The 23,644-nt window shown below is 37.9% G+C and overlaps 1 protein-coding gene across 2 annotated transcripts; it reads left to right on the top strand.

The window, feature by feature from the left end:
- Positions 1 to 128: 128 nt before the first annotated feature.
- On the top strand, positions 129 to 23,638 carry LOC122397502 (alpha-actinin, sarcomeric). Of its 2 annotated transcripts, none has more exons than XM_043396685.1 (14): positions 129 to 341; positions 648 to 772; positions 16,824 to 17,058; positions 17,140 to 17,475; positions 18,227 to 18,312; positions 18,476 to 18,821; positions 18,906 to 19,182; positions 19,270 to 19,441; positions 19,509 to 19,745; positions 19,839 to 19,923; positions 20,041 to 20,144; positions 20,216 to 20,455; positions 20,546 to 20,842; positions 20,931 to 23,638. In XM_043396685.1, the coding sequence occupies exons 2-14, from the start codon at positions 671 to 673 to the stop codon at positions 21,087 to 21,089; spliced, it is 2,676 nt and encodes an 891-aa protein (XP_043252620.1). In that variant the 5' UTR covers positions 129 to 341; positions 648 to 670; the 3' UTR covers positions 21,090 to 23,638. The 2 variants fall into 2 exon arrangements, with proteins under 2 accessions (XP_043252620.1, XP_043252619.1); XM_043396684.1 differs by lacking the exon at positions 18,227 to 18,312 and adding an exon at positions 17,716 to 17,801 and having other exon boundaries at positions 131 to 341.
- The last annotated feature ends 6 nt before the right edge of the window (positions 23,639 to 23,644 follow it).

Below are 23,644 nucleotides of genomic sequence, written 5' to 3'. Positions count from 1 at the left end.
CGTGGATAGCGGTAGTATTGTTCTTTAAGGGCAACCTAGCGTATTGTTAATCGTAACAGAGTTGAATTTCCGATTTACGCCACCCTGGCCCATACATATTCGGAATACTTGACCGGATCGTCAGCAGTTTGCGAGGGTTGGACACGGAAGCTGTTGCATGGGAACGAGATCTTTCGGAGGGTGACTGGGTGTCGGGTGAGCGGTGCGGGGCAGAATGGCAGAGAGAGAGCGTGGGAGGGGAGGCTCGTGCGCCGGCGAGCAAATCGTGTGTCAGACTCGTGGCAGAGGGGTCAGCGCGAGAGAAAGAACGACACGAACCGAACGTTTTCTGGGCTTAGCGGGTACGTTTTCACATTACAAAACGTACACCTCTTTTCTCTGCTCTCGCAATACCTCTACATTTCTCGTTCTTTTTCTTCTCGAATATTCTCCGTATCTCTCGGTCACCCTTTTCCCTCCTTTCTTTTTGCATTCGCGAATTATCGTTTCTTTATCGACGGTATGTTAGATATCGTTATGTTTCTGGTTGTCGCGGGGCGAGTGTAGGAAAAACATTGCTTAGCGCGATTCGAGATCGCCGTTCTCAGAGAGCATAACTGAGAGTGTCTGTAATCCGAGTGACACGGAAATCCGTTTTGCGTTTAAAGGAACGTAAGAAATCCGCGGAAGGATGAACGACATGGAAGCTTATGGGGACGGATACATGGAGCCGGAGGAAGAGTGGGAGAGGGATGGTCTTTTGGATCCAGCCTGGGAGAAACAGCAGAAAAAGGTGAGTCTTGATCTCTTTGATAATTCTATTCCTTTTTCGAACATTTCTACGTGGTTGTCGCGTTTTTTTTTTTCGTCTCGGCGAGAACTCTCGATTCGATTGTTGCACCGTTGCAACATTACATTCCCGATCTAACTAACCGGCTGCCGTTCCAATTTGCGATACATGCTTTTGATAACTGTGATTCTTCGTTCCGAATTCCTCGAAACACTTTCAAGTCGTTTTTCGTCGCGGTCCGTGATTCACGGAGTGTGTCTATCGATTCGGTTTTTCGAGCGCTATACATAACCTCACCGTGCACGGTGCAATTTTGGAATTATTCGGCCGCGAAAAGAACAATGAAACTTGCACGGAGCATGCTGTAATGATTTATACGATCGAGAACCCGGTGACTGCGCGTGAAATATAAAATTGTTGCATGTAAGTGTTTTGGAGGAAATAAATTTCGAAAATAATATACGCAAAATACACGTGCACATTTAACCAAAGTCCGCGTTCCTATATAAAATATAAAACAAAGTAATTTATAGTAAAAAATTCGAGTCTCTGTTTGACAGTATATTTCTCAACTTGATATTTTTTATGGAAACGGAAATTATTACATTTACGATTTATTTTTTTTACGTGAATCGATTGTATTGTTTATTCGAAAAGACTTTGTTCAATGTTACATGATAGCAAAAGCACGATCGTTGTTTCGATCTGTCTTTCTAACCGACATTGCATCGTCGAGTCTTGTCTAATTTTACTTGACAGTTAAACCAATATTTTTGTTGGACCTCCTAAAATCGCCTTACAGAATATTGAAACGAAATTAGCAATTAAACAGTAACAGATGTTCGATTTATAACGGACGGTCCGATCCGTGCTCCACGTTCGGATAATTACGCGAGAGAGAATTATCCGGACAAGATACAAGGGAGGCAGGATTAATGCGGTGTCAATTGATAAAGTGGAGCAGCTTCAAGTACGCGTTGAAAACGTTTTCTTCATTTTTGGCAGGGGCTCAAGGCTCTCTCAGGTCCGAGTTGGTTTACGTATGTCGGCGGTCGGGAGCCCTTCGGATTGTATTTTCAGACTTTATGACAAAAATAATCGAGCACTGAGTCATTCCAGAGTAACGTGACTCCGTCGATGCTTTGTCGGACCTCGTGAAATTGATTACGACCGCAACGCGTAGAAAATCTCTTCGCTTTAATCGAGCGCGATAATATGTAGGTATTTCACGTATCGTTCGTCCCTTGTACTTGGAGGATGTACATAGGGTAACTCGCGTAATTGGGAAAAGCTGTATCTTTAAGATGGTTAGAGATACGAAAAAATATTATACTAAAAAAATGGTGCACATTTAATAAACAAAATAGACATATCTACTATTTCATTACTCGTAAATGCCATGGCGATGCACAGAGTTATCAACGAGAAAGTTAATCTTACGCTGATCGATATTAGATGTAGACTCGTGTTTACAAACATTCTGATGCGTAATAGTACAGGAGAATGTCTCGACAGAAATGAATAGAGATACATTGAATTAATTTAGTAAATTTTTAAATGATATAATCTTTGGGTTTAGAACATTACGTGATAGTTTTTATTGTAGAAATTAAAAAACTGCATCGAATAGTACGATCAGAATGATGTAGTTCCGTTTAAAAAAAGGATGCAGTTGCATTTTTTGATTTGCACATTTTGCTTCTCTAACCATTTTAGAGATGTAGTTTCTCCTAGTTGCATGGGACACCCTGTATTTTCGCGAAGATCTTTCGGAGATTCTTCTTCGTCTGCTTCGGTCTTACGAGGCCTCCTTGCTAGAAATATCCAACGTAAATCAGAACTCGGAATTATATTCGACAATTGGCTCGATAAACCAGACACGAGAATAGGATCACTGTGAATCGACACCGTTCTCACGAAAGTATCGGCACCGAATCTTTTCTAACCTCTCCTCAGTCCTGATGGTGGATGGAGAATCGGAGAGCGCATGTGTCGACGTTGAATTTATCGATACTTTCCCCGAATCGAAACACAATAAATCACGCACGTGTATTCGTTTAATGCTCGTTGATAAGTTTTATTTGTAAGACCTTACATTTGTAAAAACAATGTAAGGGAGAGTTATGATAATCCTATCACTTACGGAGGTAGTCTAGTAATTTTAGATAAAAAAAGCTTGGCATATAATAATAACACCGTTCGAAAAGGGACCAAGCTCGATATATGTTAATAATTATTAAATAATTATTTATATTCATAAGTCGCGATTAGGAACATAATAGATTTTATGTTTTTTTTTTTTTATACCCTTTTACAACTTTTATGAAGCACGATATACATTTTATGCTGTCGATCATATTTTCTATACGTGTCACATAACATATACGATAAGTTAAACGCGTGGTAGCGAATATGCTAATCGTGAGTTCATAAATCGTACGATTACGTTTTAAGGAACCTTGAAATGATAGGATTTGGAAAGTACGATAATTTCTACAAAAATATTGACTTGATTTTTATAATAAAGTATTCTATAATGAAAACTCCATTGTTACATTTTTTATTAACTGCATAAATATATTAAAAAATTACATCGATTGTACCTGATTTTTAAAAATGTTTATAGCACGTACAAAACAAAATGTCATTTGTCTATCTTTTGTCTATATTTTTCATTACTCAATTTTTTTATATATTCGTCATTAAATGGTACTTATATTCAGTCATAACAAAGGAATTGAAGAGGTAGGATTTAAGTGAGCGACAGGCATTAGGCAACTCTCCCCTATAGCGATTCATTTGTAACGTTTATTGGTTTGAACAGTTACTGTGACAAGTTTTTGTTCGTTGAACCATGATATACAGGGTGTTTCAGATTGAAATAGTCAGACTCGAGTTATGAATGTAGGACCATAAAACAAACAAATGTAATAATGTGACATATAATTTGAATAATATGGAATTACTGTTTTGTAGCATTTTTAATGACAGTGACGTTATTAAACCGTTTAAGTGCCAAGGATAATTTCGATAACTGCTATTGAAACTCTTAACACTTTCGAATTTATCAAGACACAAGATATTTTAGTAATTCTTTTTTATCGAATATGGTATTTAATAGTAATTTTCATTGGCCAATTGAAAACTAATCAAAATAAGAATTTCGTATCTGATTTCTTTTATTATTTAATAATTTCTTTTTATCGAATATGGTATTCAAAATTGCTGAAGACTTATCAAGACTTTCAATTCTCGTGACTTTCAAGGGTTTTAAACTTTTAGTCATATTCGAATTTTTCGTTATGTATGAATGGTGTTCAGCCAACCCTGGGAAAAATTTTAATGGGGGATTCTAGAGGCCGAAATAAGACAAAAATCAAGAATACCAATTTGTTGATGGAGGCTTCGTTAAAAAGTTATTAACAATTAAATCCAAAAATTTCAAATCGTTCTGGAAAAATTATTTTCGGTTGCGGGGGCCAATTACAATCATTTGTGGTGAATAGACATACCCCCGAAATCCTACTCACTTTTTAGAAAAAAATTCGAGAATGTGTGAAATTTTTCGACGGAAAAAAATATTTCAAATCGTTTTGGAAAAATTATTTTCGGTTGCAGGGGTCAATTGCAATCATTTGTGGTGAATAGACATACCCCCGAAGTCCTACTCATTTTTTAGAAAAAAATTCGAGAAGGTGTGAAATTTTTCGACGGAAAAAAATATTTCAAATCGTTTTGGAAAAATTATCTCCGATTGGGGGGTTCAATTACCATCATTTTTGGTCATTACACATACCCCCGAAATCTTGCGCATCTTGGAGAAAAAAAATCAGTACTGGCGGAACTTTAAACGTTAATAACTTTTTAACGAAGCCTCCATCAACAAATTGGTATTCTTGATTTTCGTCTTATTTTGGCCTCTAGAATCTCTCATTAAAATTTTTCCGAGGGGTAGCGGAACACCCTGTATCAATTCGAACCAATTCGAAGCGGTTGAAATCCTATCACTAGCTACATATTACGATGCGCGCGATTGGATATGGGTGGGAGTAGGGGGGGGGGCGATAGGCGCCGCGACAGAGCGAAAGAGTAAATGCCACATTACATTACGACTATCTCCGTAACCGTTCACCCGTAGTACCGACGCACTGTAACACTATTTTTCACTCGATGTTCGAATCCTACTTCTGATCCACGAATCTGTTCGAAGGACCCGAAGATAACGATCGTGTCGTTCGGGGTTTCTACGAACGATTTTTCGGTGCAACGAACGGTTCACGAGTAATTTGAGGTCGTCGAGTTAGGTGAATCAGCCTGTATATGGGAAACGAAACAGCCGACTAGTTCGTACGGGACGGTTAACTGTACAATTTCTCGTAAAATCTCGGCCGCTTGAACGGCTCGAAAGCCGCGTATGAAACGTTCCGGGGAACGCGGCATTTTTCTCTCTTCCTCTCAAATGGGTCACGTTGCTCGATGATCCGCGGAGAGAAGCTTTGGTCACAGAATCGGGCACATTTTTATCTACGATCGGTCACGAGGGTATTGGGACATCGGTGTAGTTCTGACATTATCCTGTATACAGGTTTTCTAGAATAAAATTAATATTTTCATGTGTATAATTTCCTTTAAAAAATTCTCCGTGTAAACATTTTTATTCGTAGTACCGAAGGAGCCTTTACCATTGAATCGAAATGTATTCAAATGTACCAGGGTCGTTCAATAAGTCCTTTGAAAATGCAAGACCTGGCGCTCGTAGCATCGAAAATGGTTTGCTTTTAGTAAGCATCGTGACTCACTAGACAACTGTCAAAGTTTCAGTTATATCCACCACATGGTTTCATTTTTATTGTCGATCGAAGCAAGGAACTTCCTCTTGCATCAAGACAATGCACGGGTGCACACCTGTGCAGTCTCGATGGCCAAAATCGTGGCATCAAAGTTCGAATTATTACAACATCCACCGTATTCACTGGATTTAGTCACCAGTGACTCTTTTTATTTCCAAACATAAAAAAATGGTTGGGGGGGTCAACGGTTCACGTCGAACGAGGAGGTCACCGCCCAAACAGATGCCTATTTTGAGGACCTTCCGAAATCTTACTTTTTAGATGGCTTAAAAAAGTTGGAGAAACGCTTGGAAAAGTGTATAGAGTTAAAAGGAGATTATATTGAAAAATAAAAAAAAAAATCTACCTAAAATAATTTGTTTTTCTATCTTTTTCTAAGGTCTTATTGAACGACCCTCGTATATATCGTTTTCAAAAGTAAGCAATGAATTCTTTTATCCGTACGATTATATTCGTGACAGACGAATGCTGCGAACAGTGAATATTAATTCAATATAATTTATCCAGATAAAGATTTCGAATAACGACAAACTCTGATTTTATCGGCTTCCCATTGAATCTATCCTTCGCGAAAGAAACGAACAAAGACCAACCAATAATCTAATTCTTTGGTCTGAAATTCTGCGTGGGAACTGCCAAGGTTCACCTCGATTTTGTCGCACCGCGATTGTTACGCGCGATCGTCTGGTTGCGAGCTGAAACACCGTCGCTTGCCAAATCCGTGGATGTTAATTACCGTGCTCGTTGAAGTTCATATTGTCATGTTCGTCGTAAATGTCCCGCGCGTGGTCATAAGGTCTAGACCAGAGGTGCACAAAGTTCAGTCCGTGCGCCAATTCGATTCTTTTCTCAAGACTTTGCAATGCGATAACATAGTTTAATTTAAACTTTCATAACTCCTGCAATATGGGGGATTCGTAGCATTAAACGATAAAAATGTAATGTAATGTCGTTTCGAACCGCAAAGTTTTATGGGGTGAGACCACTGTAAACACCTGAAATAAAGCGTTTTTTTTGCGATTTTTTTTTTTGATGAATGGAAAAGTAAGAGGATAATAATATTCAAGAATGTTATTAACCATGTCGTTAAGTGTTACAAAAAAAAATATCTGGAAAAAATACAAAATTTTCTCTTAATCTACATGAGTATAGCTAGAGAAATACGTAGGGGATTTTTGGAACATTAATTTTTATGTGATTGGCGAGCATTTGAAGTAGAAAGTTCAATTTTGTACAAAAAATGGGGCAATCATTTGTCAATGAATAATGTTAAAATTAACTTATCGAAGATCACCTACGTATTTCTCTAGCTGTACTCGTGTAGATTAAGAGAACATTTTTGGTTTTTTTTTCAGTTTGCACTATTATTAAATAAATATTTTTTTTTACGAAGACTAGACGACATGGTTAATAACATTCTTGAATATTATTATCCTCTTACATTTCCATCCATCCAACAAAAAAATCGCAAAAAAACGCTAAATTTCAGGTTTTTAGTGGTCTTGCCCTTTAAAGGAACCAAATCATCCCCACTATTGTTTATGTTCCTATAGCCAGGACAAGTCATTGTCTCGAGTAGCCAACAACTTTGGAATTTAAAACTCGTTGGCCGAACTTCAAAGCGATGTCGTACGCATATCGTTGTACCGGTAACTAATGCAAACTAAGAACTTTTATATTTCTCGATATTTTTTCGAAAGTTTCTCGATGAAAATAAGTCTAAACACGACCGTGTTCGGACTATTTTTACTTGTACGTTGTTGAAGAGATTTGTAAAAAGTAAATGAACATATATGTAATTAAAAATATGTAATCTGAATATGATCGCATTAAGTCTCATTTTATATGAAAAAATTTTATCCTCATTGATACGACGACTCCCATGAAAATACAATCAGGAATATACAAGATTTTTATTTAAATTGGTTGCTGTCATTCGAGACATGCGCGGTAGTTGCTTTGAAGCCCGGTCAGTCACGTTTTGTTTACGCAGCTGCCAATCGCTTGAGACGACGGGTCTCTGGCGCCGCGGGAAAGAATTTTTGTGGTGGGGACGCTTCTTTTGCATATATCCGGGCAAAAGTTTTGCATCTACCGTGATGCACGGCTAACTTCTCTAAAATTTAGGGCTCATCAGTGAAAGTTGCGCGTATAGTGTACCTGGCGGCTGGGGGGGATAGTTTTGTAGTAAGACGTCAGTCTCGAATCTGTTCACACGTTGATTGCCACTCCAATTTTCCATGCCTAGGGATATTCCATAATTTGTTCAAATTATAGTACAAGAAGTAGAAATATTCTGTAATTCAATGATGTACTTCCTATTTTGTACCATTCCTAATCACAGTTATGTTATTTAATATTTTTTTAAACATATTGTAAGTTTCGAGCGCCGACCATCGGCGACCACCGTGGCAGTTAACGTATCAATAAGAATGTTAAGTATGATAAATCTTAAACAAACGAAATAGTACTAATGGTAAAATTTCGTTTGTCTTTTAAATAAATATTAACATGATGACGTTCCTTTTTAAAGTAATAATGTTCCTAACTGTGAAAAGAACATTTCTAACTGGATGTTATTGGCATAAATAAATATTTCACCGCTGGACGAGAAATAAATATATCGTTTATTAGATAAAGTTGCCAACTTCAACGATGAAATTTTAACTAACAATGTAAACATAAATAACTCATCGATGCTCGTGTTTCTGGCGCCAATTTTCACGATTACAAAACAAGTACAAGACTGAAGTCATTAATACGTAACAGACACCTTTATCGTTCGCATAACAAACAAATACTATATTTGAATATACAGGGTGTTCGGCTACCTCTGGGGAAAATTTGCATGAGAGATTCTAGAGGACAAAATAAGGCGAAAATAAAGAATACCAATTTATTGATTGTGGCTTTGTTAAAAAGTTATTAACGTTTAAAGTTCCATACCGACCGGAAAATTTGTTGACGAAAAAAAAATTTTCAAAACATTCTGGAAAAAATATTTCTGGCTGCGGGGGTCAATTACACTCACTTTTGGTCATTACACATACCCCCGAAATCCTACCCACTTTCTAGAGAAAAATTCGAGAAGGTGTGAAATTTTTCGACGGAAACAAAAAATTTCAAATCGTTTTGGAAAAATTATTTTCGGTTGCGGGGGCCAATCACAATCGTTTTTTATGAGTACACATATCCCCGAAATGCTACCCACTTTCGAGAAAAAAATTCGGTTAGGTGCTGAAATTTTTCGGGGGAAAAAAAATTTTCAAATCGTTCTAAAAAAATTATTCTCGGTTGCAGAGGTCGATTACAATTATTTTTGGTGAATACACATACTCCCGAAATCCTACGCACTTTCAAGAAAAAATTCGTATAGGTGGACAAATTTTATTAATAATTTTTAACGATAATTTTGTTAATAACTTTCTAACGAAGCTTCAATCAACAAATTGATATTCTTGATTTTTGTCTTATTTTGGCCTCTAGAATCTTTCATTAAAATATTTCCCATTGTTGGCCGAACACCCTGTATATTTATCTAAAAGAAATTATTTGGTTAAATTTTCTATTCAATCATACTATTTTATTCTTATTGTTGTTACAAACTTGGCACGCGGAAAATTATATTCCATTTCATTTGGCCCTCTAGCGAGTAAGGTTGTGCACCACTGGTCTTAGACGTTTTGACTTACGCTAGATATTTGAAATGCCCCGAGCTTTTCAAGGACTGTTAAACCAAGGCGATCGAAATCTAACAGTTCTTAATTTTCTTCAAGATCTTCGACTTAGTTCGGTTATTCGAAATTAGGCGTCTATCTAATCCGCCGTGATCGTTTCCCTGTATCTTTAAGTTCGAAATATCATGGTCAGCCGTACACCTGAATGCGTACCGGTAACCTAAAAACACGTTCTCGTTGAAAACTTGTCGGCGAAGGCCAGAGAATGCCTTATCTAACGTTATCGTCGCTGGTCAATAGTATTATAGCGATACGAAGGTCTCATTACAGTTCGTCATGAGAATTCGTCGTCGATGTGCTTTCCTCGTCGTTTCCGTCCGCGGGACGTCCAACGTTAACGTATAAATAGATGATATACAAGGTGGTCCACCGGGAACGCAACACCCAGTTGTCACCTTTACTGTTAGGTCTGAGTTAGACGAGCGTTTGGCACTTGCACAGTTTCCTCCTCTAAACCGTTTCTGAAAAATATGTATAATATTTCTAACGAAACAAATAGCTTTACGTCATCAAATTTCTCAGTTGTATCCAGAACTTGAAATCTGTTAGACTGTAGGCTTAGGTATATAATCAGTTATATAATTTTATTCACGTTATATGTACGGTTTTAAATACGATTTACAATTTTTTTTTATCGCTAATGACGAAATGCTATGAGAATTCAATTAACTGATTACACGACAACGATAACTATACATCTACGTAGATCCACGAACACGGATTCTTAATTGCTTAATACGCGGTTCTCGTACCACGTGTACTCGTGTATTTTAGTACAAGTCTAAAATCACGATCTCTAGTAAAAAGCTATTTCGACTATTTGATCAGGGAAAACAGCCTGCCACGTGCAATCTAAGGAATGCTAGTCTAACTCACGCTCTAACACTTTGACTGCCACGTCACCCACATACGATAGGAGTTTCCGCTAAGGAACTAAAAAAATTTAATTCCCAGGTTGATTAATAAATTATTTCCTTCGTGTCGCGCTATACATATAGTATTAGCTTTTCTAAATGCAAATCTTTCTTTGCGATAGGTTCAAATGTTTCGCCTGGATTACACCATTGTCTCTTTCGAGTATTATTGCTATAAAATACCTATTTTTCATTCTACGTAACGATTTGTTTCAGGAATGGTCCCCGTCGTGGTTGATTCCTTAATGAAACACATTTCGATACACGAATCAACTGGTTTTTTTTTCGCTCAGAACGTGTGAAACCCAGATATCAAGTTTCGAAGTCATTCCAAGGCGACGAAGGGTTTCAATGACACCTGTTTGAGAAACATTAAACTTTCATGCATGTTCTCTAGTTGTAATTCGAGGATTTATAACAATTGTCACCTGTAAAATCAACAGACCGACATTTTTGGAACCAATTTTGACATATGTCAATCTTTATAGTATTTTCTCTATACACCTCAATAATGTTCTTTACTGTACCAGTAGTTGTAGTTTCTCTACGAAACTCGCAAAATGTATCTTATCGGTGGTAATTTTTAATGGATTTTTAACAGTGAGAAAACAAAAATGAAAAACGAAAGAGTAACTACAAATATATGATGTAGCAGGAGGATGTAGAGACATCTCACCAAAAACGCACGAACTACCCGTTCAACCCAACAGTTTACGATTGTCCAAAATCAAAGTTTAATTTCGTAGAAGAAGCTTTTCGTGCATAATAACAGCAAATAACTTTCCTTTCTGGTGGACCAGTTTGTATACAAATAACGCACGCGATCGTGTAACGTCATTCACAGTCGCGATTCGTATTCTTCGAACGACTTAACCCTTCGCGATATGATTTTACACCGACCATTGTGCGGTATTGTTCCAGGCTCAGGCTCTCTGTACCGTCGAGATTTTCTCCCAACGACACAATAAAAGCTCGAGTCGCATTCCTACTCAAAGGTTAAAAACATTGAAAAACTTAGGCGGTGCTATAGTTTACGCATCCGACTTTTTTTAATTCGACGGAACGGTAGGAGGATTCGACAGAACTGGGAGAAGACAAAGTATTTTTAGAAACGGCCGCGTGGCGTCCTCGCAGTACCAGTATATTGGTTGGCCACAGGGACGGCCGCCGCAGATTGATAAAAATCTCGAATGTTTGACGAATCGGTCGATCGATTTCTTTCCGCGACGCGTCGGAGAAGATCGTTAACCTTTGAGAGGAGTTTTAGGCTGTGCGCCAGATCTCAGATTGGAATCGGGTGACCCGCACACGGGCTACGTATTGCTAAGACAATTGTTATGCGATGATTAAGTTCCGTGCTCGCGAACGCGCTCGTTCGCACGTTGCCATCTGTTTATTGCGGGCTACAGCGATTACGTTTCGTTTAAAATGCAACCGACACCCACGCGATTCACTATTTTCAGCCGGCTGTTGGTCGCTCGCAAAGGTCGTGCGATAATTACGCGAAATATCTGCGGCCGACGTAACCGGTTGGAATGGTTTCTTGAATGAATTTTCAGCATTTCCGTTCGGCCCGTTGATACTGTCCGGAAATAGAATGTCGACCATGATGTTTTCCGTTAAGCGCGATCCTTCAGGCTTTATTCTCGGCACCGCGGCGAGCATAACGTAAACGATGGTCGGAATAACAGCTTTTCCCTTGGGATTCCGTGAAACGTTCGTCCCGTACAGTCGCGGAGCGAAGTCATTGAATTCCTGTATCAGCTGTCAGTTTGCCTGCGGCAGACCGCGCGACAGATTCCACAAGAGACACCGGAAAAGTAGGACGAAGTTTGCTACAAGCGGAGCCTGTCTCGTGAAAGGTGCCGAGCACAATATGCTAGATACCTATTGTGTTTGTATTTATTTGTAAAAGAGAAATAAAAGACTTTCACGACTATAGGTAAATCGTAATACCGCGGACATGTAAGAATTGGGCAAATTAAATATAAATTCGTTAAGGTATCGTTTAGCTGGGGAGCGATTCATGTTCGGTAGAAGTTGTGTCAGCCATAGTGTATTAGATATGTAACTGGTACAATATGGTTTAACCGACGACATCGCCACCTGCCTCTGCCAGCAGGAACACCTGCTCCTTACCCTTCGTTTCGATATCGGGATAGCAGAATTTTGTAAACCACCAACGTGATCGCAAACCATTCGACCATAAATATCATTTTCGTACAATACAGCTTTGTTGCGCGGCTGTCGGGCGCGCCTCGAGTAACGTCACAATTCCATTCTTTCATCTCTGGATTGTCATTTGTAATCTAGCTTCTGCAGGAATGTGTATTTTTAGGAAAAGTGATGCTGCTTAACCCTCTCCGCCCGAATTTGTTTCTGTGGGAAAACAAATATAGTTCGCGTGCCTTGAGTTATTTGGGATTCAATAAATTCAGTTGCATTAACACTTTAACGTCACTCATGTACAGTTTTAGGTTTTTTTGTATCAAACTTTGTCAGTACGGTCTAGATAAGAATGAAACATTATACAAACGTAGATTGTTTAAAGCTTTATTGAAATTTCTAATGGTAGTGAAATAGATCGGCAATACTTACATTTAGGTTATGGGACATATTGTTGCATGTCGACATGGCGGCATCAGTGTAGTACAAGGGGTTAGTAATTAAGTTCATTTTAACGTGAACTAACAACGTTTCAGATGATGAATAAAAATTTCATGTATACAATAAATAAATATTCTCTTTTGCAAAGTCTCTTTTACGATACACTTTGTTGCTTTAGTGCTAAACTATTTACATTCCCGGACATTTTGTATAAAAATGTAATGTTAAGGGTCACGTAGATTACAAAGTACAATAGCCCCGAAGAAGGTTAGGAGTGCACTATCAATTGCACATTTCGTGTCACGGCTTTTCATTAGCCATTAAATACATTTAAATTGTCGTTGCATTTTCTTATCGCGAGGTACAGAAAGAAAAATTCAATGCCAGACTTTAAGAATAGATATAATTTACAGGCTATGCCGACGCCTGTACGCGCGATATTTAGAATTTGGGTTACGTGAATTATGTGCATCGTATTTAGGACGTTTCATGTTTAACTGCATTTATTTTTAGCACGACCGCGACTACCTGTAAAAATTTCACGCACGTTGACATGTTTGCGTATCTTCTCGCCTTGCATTTGATCTGAATGCTGCGGACGACGATCGTGGTTGATCGATGTCATCATAATGGTCGATGAATACATCATCGTATGTAAATAAGGAAAACGATTGGCGGAGCCTGCCGAAGGTACATTCGATACAGGGCTGAGACTACTCGAATGTTTCTGTATTTTATTTTAAAATTACATTTTAGTGTCATTTGAAAAACATCATTATTTCATGAAGTTTCTCACATGGAAAATAAATTAATATATTTCCAGTTGAATAATTCATTTGTCATTCCACAACATACATTATTTGGTTTTGGGGATAATTATATTATCTCTTAATAGAATTTTGTCAAAGGTTAACTCGACTTTTATGTAATGGTTTGATACAATTATTTGTGGGACGTTTTCAAGTTTTGAGGTTATGGCTTTCATGGCCCGCAGTTTTAGTCGCTACGGCGATGTATTATAGCGCAGTATCGGGCATTACGAATATTTTTCCACAAATAAAATGCATAAACAGTTTAGACTTAGCGACTCAGGCAACATCGATACTTTCTTATCGTTTATAGAAAAAGAGGGGGGTAATACAATTAATTGTGGGACGTTTTCAAGTTTTGAGGTTATGGCTTTCATGGTCCGAAGTTTTAGTCGCTACAGCGATGTATTATAGCGCAGTATCGGGCATTACGAATATTTTTCCACAAATAAAATGCATAAACAGTTTAGACTTAGCGACTCAGGCAACATCGATACTTTCTTTTCGTTTATGGAAAGAGAGGGGGGGTAAATCACGAACGTAAGTAAAGAAAGTCTCGTAACGGTACTATTATTCTACGCGACTGTAATCGTTTGTTTACATAACTCGATTCCTTTTTATTTTCCAAAGCTGCCAGTTTACATAACAGAGCTTCCTTCCCGGTAATGCCTGCGGTTCTTTTGCAACAGAGAATCGCTAAAAAAAAAAAAAAGGAACAAGAAAAAGCCGTCGAGCATTTACGCGAATGCAAGTCGTAGCACTCGTAGCAGTTAGAAAGTTAACGGCGTTACAAGATAACCATGAATTCTCGCGAAACGTATGTATTTTTGGAACAGAATTTCTGGTTGCTACGGGAAATGTGATCGCGGTTTCCATACGGGTAATAGATCCGATGTTTGATCAGCAAATATCGTGTTGTCATTTTTATACCGTTCGGTGATTTATGAACGGGGCCCAAGGGTTCGTATGGCGCGTCAGTTAATTTATCAAATGACGTTCCCGCTAACCCGTGGAATCGTGTTTGTAAATAAATTAGCGAATAGCGGTCGGCGCGGTTCAAGGATTTCGATGAACTTTCGATCGTTTAAAATGGAATTGTCGCCGTCTGACACAGATTTAACGCTCTATGACGACGAGCGTGAAAAAAATTATGTGAAAATTATCGTAGATTCGATGTCCTCGTCGGATATGCGAAACAGATCAGAATGTTTTCGAAATGCTTAGCCGCTCAGCGCGGGAGGAGTCAATGTTTTACAAATAGATCTTAGAGCGCTCGTAGAAGTTAAGGTGGCTCATGTCCAATTTTGGCCGGTCGCGCTTCACGCTACCCGTATTAAATTTCAGACAATATTTTTCTCTCTCTGTCTGTCTCTCGTCGAAAAAAAATTCGCCGGCCTGCCGGTGTCGCATTTTTTTTTTTCTCCACGTTCTCACGCTATATATCTCGCAACGAAGCAAACTTTATTAAAACGCTGTTACTCGCAATTTACTTAGCGACAGTAACGCGTATCGCGATCTTACGGTATTCGTAGAGTTCTTACTCCATTACCAGATCAACGAATATGTGAAATTTTATGTCTAATTAATACCTTAAAAAATTTAACGCGTTATTCAAATTGTTAACGTTATCGTTAACTTATTAATGATAAATATATTTTTATATTCTTAATTCATTTTCGATGTCTACGTTCTACCGCGATTGCGTTTCAATATTTACGATAAAATATGTGCATTCTTTTATACGGTATGTTTTTATAAATAATTCACGTGTATCAAGAAATTTTATATTTCGTTAACTTTGAACACATATAAAATATGCTTGTTATTTTATATCGTTTAGTAAGATATTTTTTATACGCGGCTTTCTATGGAATAAGAGATATAATATATAATTGTTTGATTTTTATTTGCGTCGCTGTATGTTCCTCAAAATTTTTTGCAACGATTAGGGATTTTTATCGATTATCAAAATACGTAGAATTTTATGCTCCCGGGATATCAAAGGTTTGAAAATCTTTAGTCTGAGCAATAGGAAGCAGTTTAAGAACCAGGACAGAAGATATATATAGCAGGAGGGATTGGGGTCGTTACTAAAATATACACTAAGCAGCAGTCAAGCTCAATTCCCCATTTTAAATTCTTCTTGGTCATAACATCCTCTTGGATATCATATTATTTTATTGAAAATGGATCGACCAAAATATTGTTGCAGTAACGCAGCTTAAAATGGCGAATAAGTAAATGTTTACGTGATCTTGGAAGAGCAATGGCGGACATATACTCACAAACATGTGAATAATTATATTTTATTATCTCATCAACGAACACAACGTTTACCATTCCATTAACAGCTCCAAACTAATACCGATCCGCCATTATGCTTATATAGTCGGTCGTAAATTTCGCGATTCTAATTCTGCGTTTTGTTCCTTTGAGCACTTTTACGACCGTCGCTACCAAAAATGTTAAATTTACTCTCGCCTGAGAATAATACTGTGCCCCGGAACGAATTATTTTTATAAATAAATTTTTCCTTGGAACTCGTGCGTGTGAACCATTATTTCTTAATAGTCGAGTACAGGTAACCCTCCTATAACACGGTAGATAGGTGTCTAGAAAATGCCGTGTTGTGTGAAACCGTGTTATATGACACCCAGAGCCACTACAAAAAGAGGAGTTACGTTCCGAAAATTTATTAAAAACAAATTTTTTTTTTTAATTCTACATAAGCAAATTTATTTTTATGAAAAATATAAATGTATGTATAACAAAACAAAACATATTATTTTAATTTAATAAATTATAATTTGTTTATATCTTTTTTTAAGGTAATTTAGTTTTTAAATATGTTAAGCAAAAATTATGTTATCCAGTGCTGTAGAAGTATAGTGTTGTACAAAGGTTTTCGCAATTTTCTTATCGTGTTATAAGATACCGTGTTGTAGGAGGGCTACCTGTACATAATCCTGAATATACTTTTTTTTTTTTTTAGAATTGTGATCCAAAAGTAAAAGGATCTTGTTCGATTTTTCGAATAATTGTTAAGAATTGTTCGTGTTATCAAATATTCGTGAAAATATCTGTTACTCGATGAGAGTTCTGTTAGTAATACGGTATTGGTTTCAATTTGCTTTCAGACATTCACAGCATGGTGTAATTCGCATCTTCGTAAAGCAGGAACCGCCATCGAATCGATCGAGGATGATTTTAGAAACGGATTGAAGCTGATGTTGCTGCTCGAAGTAATTTCAGGCGAAACTCTACCAAGACCAGACAGAGGCAAAATGAGATTCCACAAGATCGCGAACGTGAACAAAGCTCTCGACTATATCGCTAGTAAAGGCGTTAAATTGGTTTCCATAGGAGCGGAGGGTTAGTTTTGTTTTTATTCGTTATACGATTCGTTGTAAAATAATCGAGAACTTTGTAAGACTATTATTCAGTTTCTAACAGAAATCGTGGATGGCAACCTGAAGATGACATTGGGTATGATCTGGACGATTATTTTGCGATTCGCTATACAAGACATCTCCGTGGAGGAAATGACTGCCAAAGAGGGTCTTCTGCTATGGTGTCAGCGCAAGACAGCGCCGTACAAGAACGTCAACGTTCAGAACTTCCACCTGTCGTTCAAGGACGGTTTGGCGTTCTGTGCCCTGATCCACCGTCATCGTCCCGATCTTATCGATTACAATAAACTTAGCAAGGATAATCCTCTAGAGAATTTGAACACTGCCTTCGATGTTGCTGAGAAATATCTCGACATTCCTCGCATGTTAGATCCCGATGGTAAGTACGTCGTACGTTGTAATCGTAAAAATATCTCGACCGTGAGAAACGAAATATTGAGTGTCATATACATATACATAATATTTTTTATTCTTGTTTGTTAACGCGAAAGAAATTTTTTTATCCTATTGCTTTAGGCGTTTCGTTGGGGTACAGGATGGAACTGTGATCAAAATGAGTTTTCTCGATGTTACTTAAACGTATAAATTCTTAATATTATGTTCCCTTAATATCATATAGATTTGATCAACACACCCAAGCCAGATGAGCGTGCAATCATGACGTACGTGTCCTGCTACTACCATGCGTTCCAAGGTGCTCAGCAGGTCAGCGTAAAGAAAATGCGTGTTGTTCCCTTACTTTGGTTACAAAACGACCTGTGCTATTCTTCACTAATACAATTTTAATTGTATGCTTACTATTTAACAGTGTTTGATCATGCTAATTCCATCGCATAACTGTTTATAATTGTTTTACCCTCAGAAACTAGACACCCATAGAAAAATATTTACTTCTTTGATTTTATCGAATACATGTTTTCTTCTTTTGTTTACCTCTATCCACCCCAAATACCGTACAATGAATTCACAATACTATTAATTAGAGGCACTTGTTAGCTCTTCAATGTACCAACAAATTCCAAGTACCAATTTAATTTTTATTCTTTGACGAAGAATAAATAAAAATTTACAGTGGACGTTATTACGCCTAACACTGCATGGTTTGAGTTTCTTTGAATGTGTTTTTCTAGATATGCGAAATACGCCAAAGACTGACGAGAGGGCTGTGATGACCTACGTTTCTTCGTACTACCACTGTTTTAGCGGTGCACAAAAGGTGTGTGTGGCATATGTAATTAACCAAAACCAAATTAACAGTATGATTGCTCGTGTGATGTTTGCTTAATGAACGTTCAGCGAACGAAATTCTTATTTTTATACGATATACCCAGGAACGTGTTTTTGATTTGTGAAATAAATTCGTCTGTTTCCTATTACAGGCAGAGACAGCCGCGAATAGAATCTGCAAAGTGTTGAAAGTGAATCAGGAGAATGAAAGGCTCATGGAGGAGTACGAACGCCTGGCGTCCGATTTACTGGAATGGATAAGACGAACGATGCCCTGGCTGGCCAGTCGTCAAACCGATAATTCTCTTGCTGGCTGTCAGAAGAAATTGGAAGAATATAGAACGTATCGTCGTAAGCACAAGCCGCCGCGTGTCGAGCAAAAGGCTAAACTCGAAACGAACTTCAATACTTTACAAACGAAATTGAGACTGAGCAACCGACCCGCGTACATGCCGACAGAAGGAAAAATGGTCTCGGACATTAACAAAGCCTGGAAAGGTAAAATATCGTGATCGTGTTCGATAATAAATTGTAGCTTCGTCAACGCAGCGTGGCGAAATCTATCATTTCGTTCGATTACAGGCTTGGAGTTGGCAGAGAAATCGTTCGAAGAATGGCTGCTATCAGAAATGATGCGCCTCGAGCGTCTCGAGCATTTAGCTCAGAAATTCAAGCACAAAGCTGACGCACACGAGGAATGGACAGCAGGAAAGGAGGAGATGCTCACTTCGCAGCACTTCCGGCAATGTAAACTCAATGAACTCAAGGCTTTGAAGAAGAAGCACGAGGCCTTCGAGTCCGACCTTGCGGCTCATCAAGACCGCGTAGAACAGATAGCTGCTATCGCGCAAGAACTCAAGTAATGCACACCTGAAACTCCAATGTTTTATAATTACGAACAAAATTCTGAGAATGAACCTCGATACCAACAAGTTTCTATTTCCAGTACCTTGGAGTACCACGACAGTGCATCCGTCAATGCTAGATGTCAACGAATCTGCGATCAATGGGATCGTTTGGGTACTCTCACTCAACGTAGACGCCAAGCATTGGACGAGGCCGAACGTATTCTTGAAAAGATCGACGTTCTTCATCTGGAGTTTGCTAAACGAGCTGCTGTAAGTTTCGCTTTATTCGTCGTAAATGTTTCCTCGGGGTTTAATCGGTCGTTACCATGTTTTGCAGCCGTTCAACAATTGGTTGGACGGAACCAGGGAGGATCTAGTGGATATGTTCATCGTTCACACAATGGAGGAGATCCAAGGATTAATGGATGCTCATGCCGCGTTCAAAGCAACGCTCGGTGAAGCTGACAAAGAGTACAACTCGATCGTGGGATTGGTACGCGAAGTGGAGTCAATAGTCAAACAGTTCCAAATCCCCGGTGGCCTTGAAAACCCGTACACTACGCTCACTGCATTGGTAAGCGAGGATTGTAATCAATTTTGCTTTGAAATGAAAAGATATTCGATGCAGTTTTTTAATCTCGATGATTGTTGGCGTTGTTCGCGATAGGATCTTACAAAGAAATGGAGCGACGTCAGGCAGCTCGTTCCACAACGTGATGGTACATTGCAAGCTGAACTCCGCAAACAACAGAGTATCCTTTTTCGAATTACAGCAGTGCCCGTTTAATTCTTGATTAAAAACTGAGGAATCAATTGTTATTAATCTGTTTTATGAATCAACGTATGAGATTTCTTAATCGAGTAAATAGATAATGAACTGCTTCGACGACAGTTTGCTGAGAAGGCAAATGCCGTTGGACCATGGATCGAACGTCAGTTGGACGCAGTTACAGCTATTGGTCTCGGTCTTCAGGTGAATAATTGATTAAAATTCACCATTTTCCCATCGAACGTACCAAGATATTAATATGTTCCATTGTTTAGGGTACTTTGGAAGATCAACTGCATCGTCTGAAAGAGTATGAACAGGCAGTCTACCAATACAAAGCTCACCTAGAGGAATTGGAGAAGATTCACCAAGCTATCCAGGAAGGCATGATATTCGAGAATCGATACACTCAATACACAATGGAGACGTTACGAGTTGGCTGGGAACAACTTCTGACTTCGATAAATCGTAACATCAACGAAGTTGAGAACCAAATTCTCACCAGAGATTCCAAGGTAAATTTCTTCAAACTCGATCGCACTTTTTGCTTGGTTATCATTTATAATAATTGTACAATATTTACAATAACTTGGCGTGTATTGTAGGGTATTACGCAAGAACAACTTAACGAATTCCGCAGCAGTTTCAATCACTTTGACAAGAATCGAACAGGAAGGTTGGCTCCTGACGAATTCAAGTCCTGTCTGGTCTCTCTGGGTTACTCCGTTGGGAAGGATAGGCAAGGCGACATTGATTTCCAGCGTATCTTGGCTATCGTTGATCCAAATAACTCCGGTTACGTACACTTTGACGCGTTCTTGGACTTCATGACGCGCGAGTCTACAGACACGGATACGGCCGAACAAGTTATCGATAGTTTCCGTATTCTTGCCGGTGACAAGGTATATATTTATTTTAACGAAATAAGCGACCAAAAATTAATTTCACCTCGAAGTTTTGTAATTACCGTCGAATCGTGTGTGTTTTTAGCCGTACATCTTGGCAGACGAACTGAGGAGAGAATTACCACCTGACCAGGCCGAATACTGCATTCAACGAATGCCTCCTTACAAAGGACCTAATGCTTCTCCTGGAGCATTAGATTATCGTTCTTTCTCCACCGCTTTGTACGGTGAATCTGATTTGTAAATTTACATATCAAAAGAAAAAAAAGAAAAGAAACAAAACTAGGAGAAGATGTTTTTGGACGATTCCCACTTGAAAAGCAAGTCAAATGATATCCGAAAAGTTTGCTCTACGTTTTTGGTACTCAAACAGCACCTCTGCAAGTCAAGAATATCAACGCGAGTAAGAAACCATTATTTAGTATCAAAGAGTACAGTACAATGTTCGGAGCGTTTGTAAGAAAAGGGGCTCTAATAGTTTAATACGCGTTACGAGTGTTATCAATTTTTTATTCGTGATATTGTTTTAACGCAAAGGAATCTGAACGCGAGGCATATCGATAAGTTTTGATACACCAGTATTTTGCTAGGATGATTACCTCCATTGCGAAACAAAATCATCGTATTAGCGTTGAACGAAGGTGGTTCGTACTTAAATTAACTCTGTACAGTGACAATAAATGTCCAAATTTAGATACCTTGACGTTAGAAGGATAACACGCATTCGAACGCAACCAGGCTCTTCTAGAACGTTTGCTTCTTACCTATGGCTACGATGAATCCTATAATTAGTAAGTTAATTCTTCAATTGTATATAAATGTCCCCGAGAGAAGTCACACGAGTACCAATAATAAAGAAAATGAATAAGCATTTCCTTTTCGCAAGCGTTCCAGAAAAGGAAAAATAACGAAAGTGTCGGAAACGAATATTATATTTAACAAAACAAAAAACAAAAAAAAAATGAGACGAAAAAGGAGAACGCAATCGAACAATTTATTGCGTGTAATTATCGCTGGCGTCGATATTGTAGCCTTACGTATCGTTGAAAAAATAATCGAAACACTTTTTCGACAAAGAAGGAAATTTAACACGCATTTCATTTAATTTCAATGAAACTTTGCTTATTTTCGATGAATCTTTAATTTATCTAAACGAGAAACAATTATATTAGTTGTGTTCGAAAAAAAAAAAACGTTACTTGAGCGTCGCACAGTTCCTAAACACGTTCCTGCGGGTCAGCAGTTATTTTCATTGTTTGTCGCGAAAAGTCATGTTCATTGAGCGAATGACTACGAAGAGTCGCTTGGCTGGAACGTAAGGTATAAATCGAGGTTTGCGTACCGTGCGAAAAAAAATTCATGATATATATGTGTATAAATTAAGGATAATTAACGATACAAACGAATTTTTGGAAATCCTTACAAACGTACGAATCGACTTTCTCGCTAAGGATCCAGAAAACATATAACGCTCGAAATCGAATATAACGTTCATATTTTTTATATAAGCGGCGTACACGAATTTTTTAAATGAGAAAAAAAAAAAGCCGCCTTTATACTTCGCCGATCGTACATTAAATGATAGAAACGCGAAACGATGCTAAAGAAAGCAAATTTATTTATTTATTTGAATTAAATGATTATTTATTATTGTTCCGATAATTAATTACGGTAGTGAGCGAAGCCACTTTTTCAAAGTATTTATTTTTATAAATATTTCGAGGGAAGTGATATAAAAACGAAAGGCCACTGTAATATATATAGGACCTAATGTGTAAAATTTCCAAATAGCAGCTGCCATTTCTTGTGTCATGTGTATCGGTGAATCACAGTTTACACTCAGCAGCCTGAAAACTCATTTAGTCCAATCATTATCGTCCAAATCATTATTATTATTATTATGTAAGATCATGAAAGTTGCTCGTGTGTGAAATGCAATTACTTATTCGAGAGAGAGGAAAACAAAGTATACTGTAACTACTTTTTTTTTCGCTTGAGGCTTAATGCTTTTTCATTGTCTATCTTAATGCGTTTTCAGAGTTCATTTTAATTTCTCGTACCTCTATTTTCGTTAAAGAAAGAAAAAGAAAAAAAAGAGTATTGGGCTTTTCACAGAGACGAATTATAAACGAAAAGAAGCACAGAAGAATCTACCGAACGGTATACATTTAGACACAACACGCACACGCACACACATGCACTACTCGCGTACATACATATACACCGAAAAGAAACCATGAATATTCGTGATTACAAAAAAATGTATAATAAATTTGAAATCTCGTACGTATATGTATGATGTAGGTATACAGCTGAAATGAAATTTTCGTTCGAAAATTGTATTTTCGAGAGAGACTTGGTCATATCGTGTCATACTATTATACACGTAAACATTCTCATCGATAATCGTATATACGTATAATTACAATTCTTATAATTTTATTCTACTCAATGTAACTGTTACGATTATAATTCGATCCGACCATCCGCCCGGCACAGTCGTCTCGCATCGCATAGTATATACACTTGTCGACCAACTCTACTCTATAGTTTCGCCTATTTCATCTTCCTAAACTGGTCTCGGATATTGTAAAATCAGAACACGTGGAAAAGAGGAAAAGTAGAAAGAAAGTAAAGAAATAAGCCTTTGCAAAAGGAAGGGAGACCCGCTCAACATTTATACCGGAGTAACAAAGGCGACAAGGCTTGGAATATTGTTTTTCAGACATGACCTAGTATGCGTCATATCACGCGGGCGATATAACGAAGGATATTTAAATAAAAATTTCTAACAGTGTG

Source organism: Colletes gigas, unplaced genomic scaffold, assembly GCF_013123115.1.
Source record: "Colletes gigas isolate AHSC1104 unplaced genomic scaffold, ASM1312311v1 Colletes_gigas_Sc00009, whole genome shotgun sequence".
Taxonomy (NCBI): Eukaryota; Metazoa; Arthropoda; class Insecta; order Hymenoptera; family Colletidae; genus Colletes; species Colletes gigas.
Note: the sequence above shows the minus strand (reverse complement) of the source record. Positions and strands in the feature narration are given on the sequence as shown.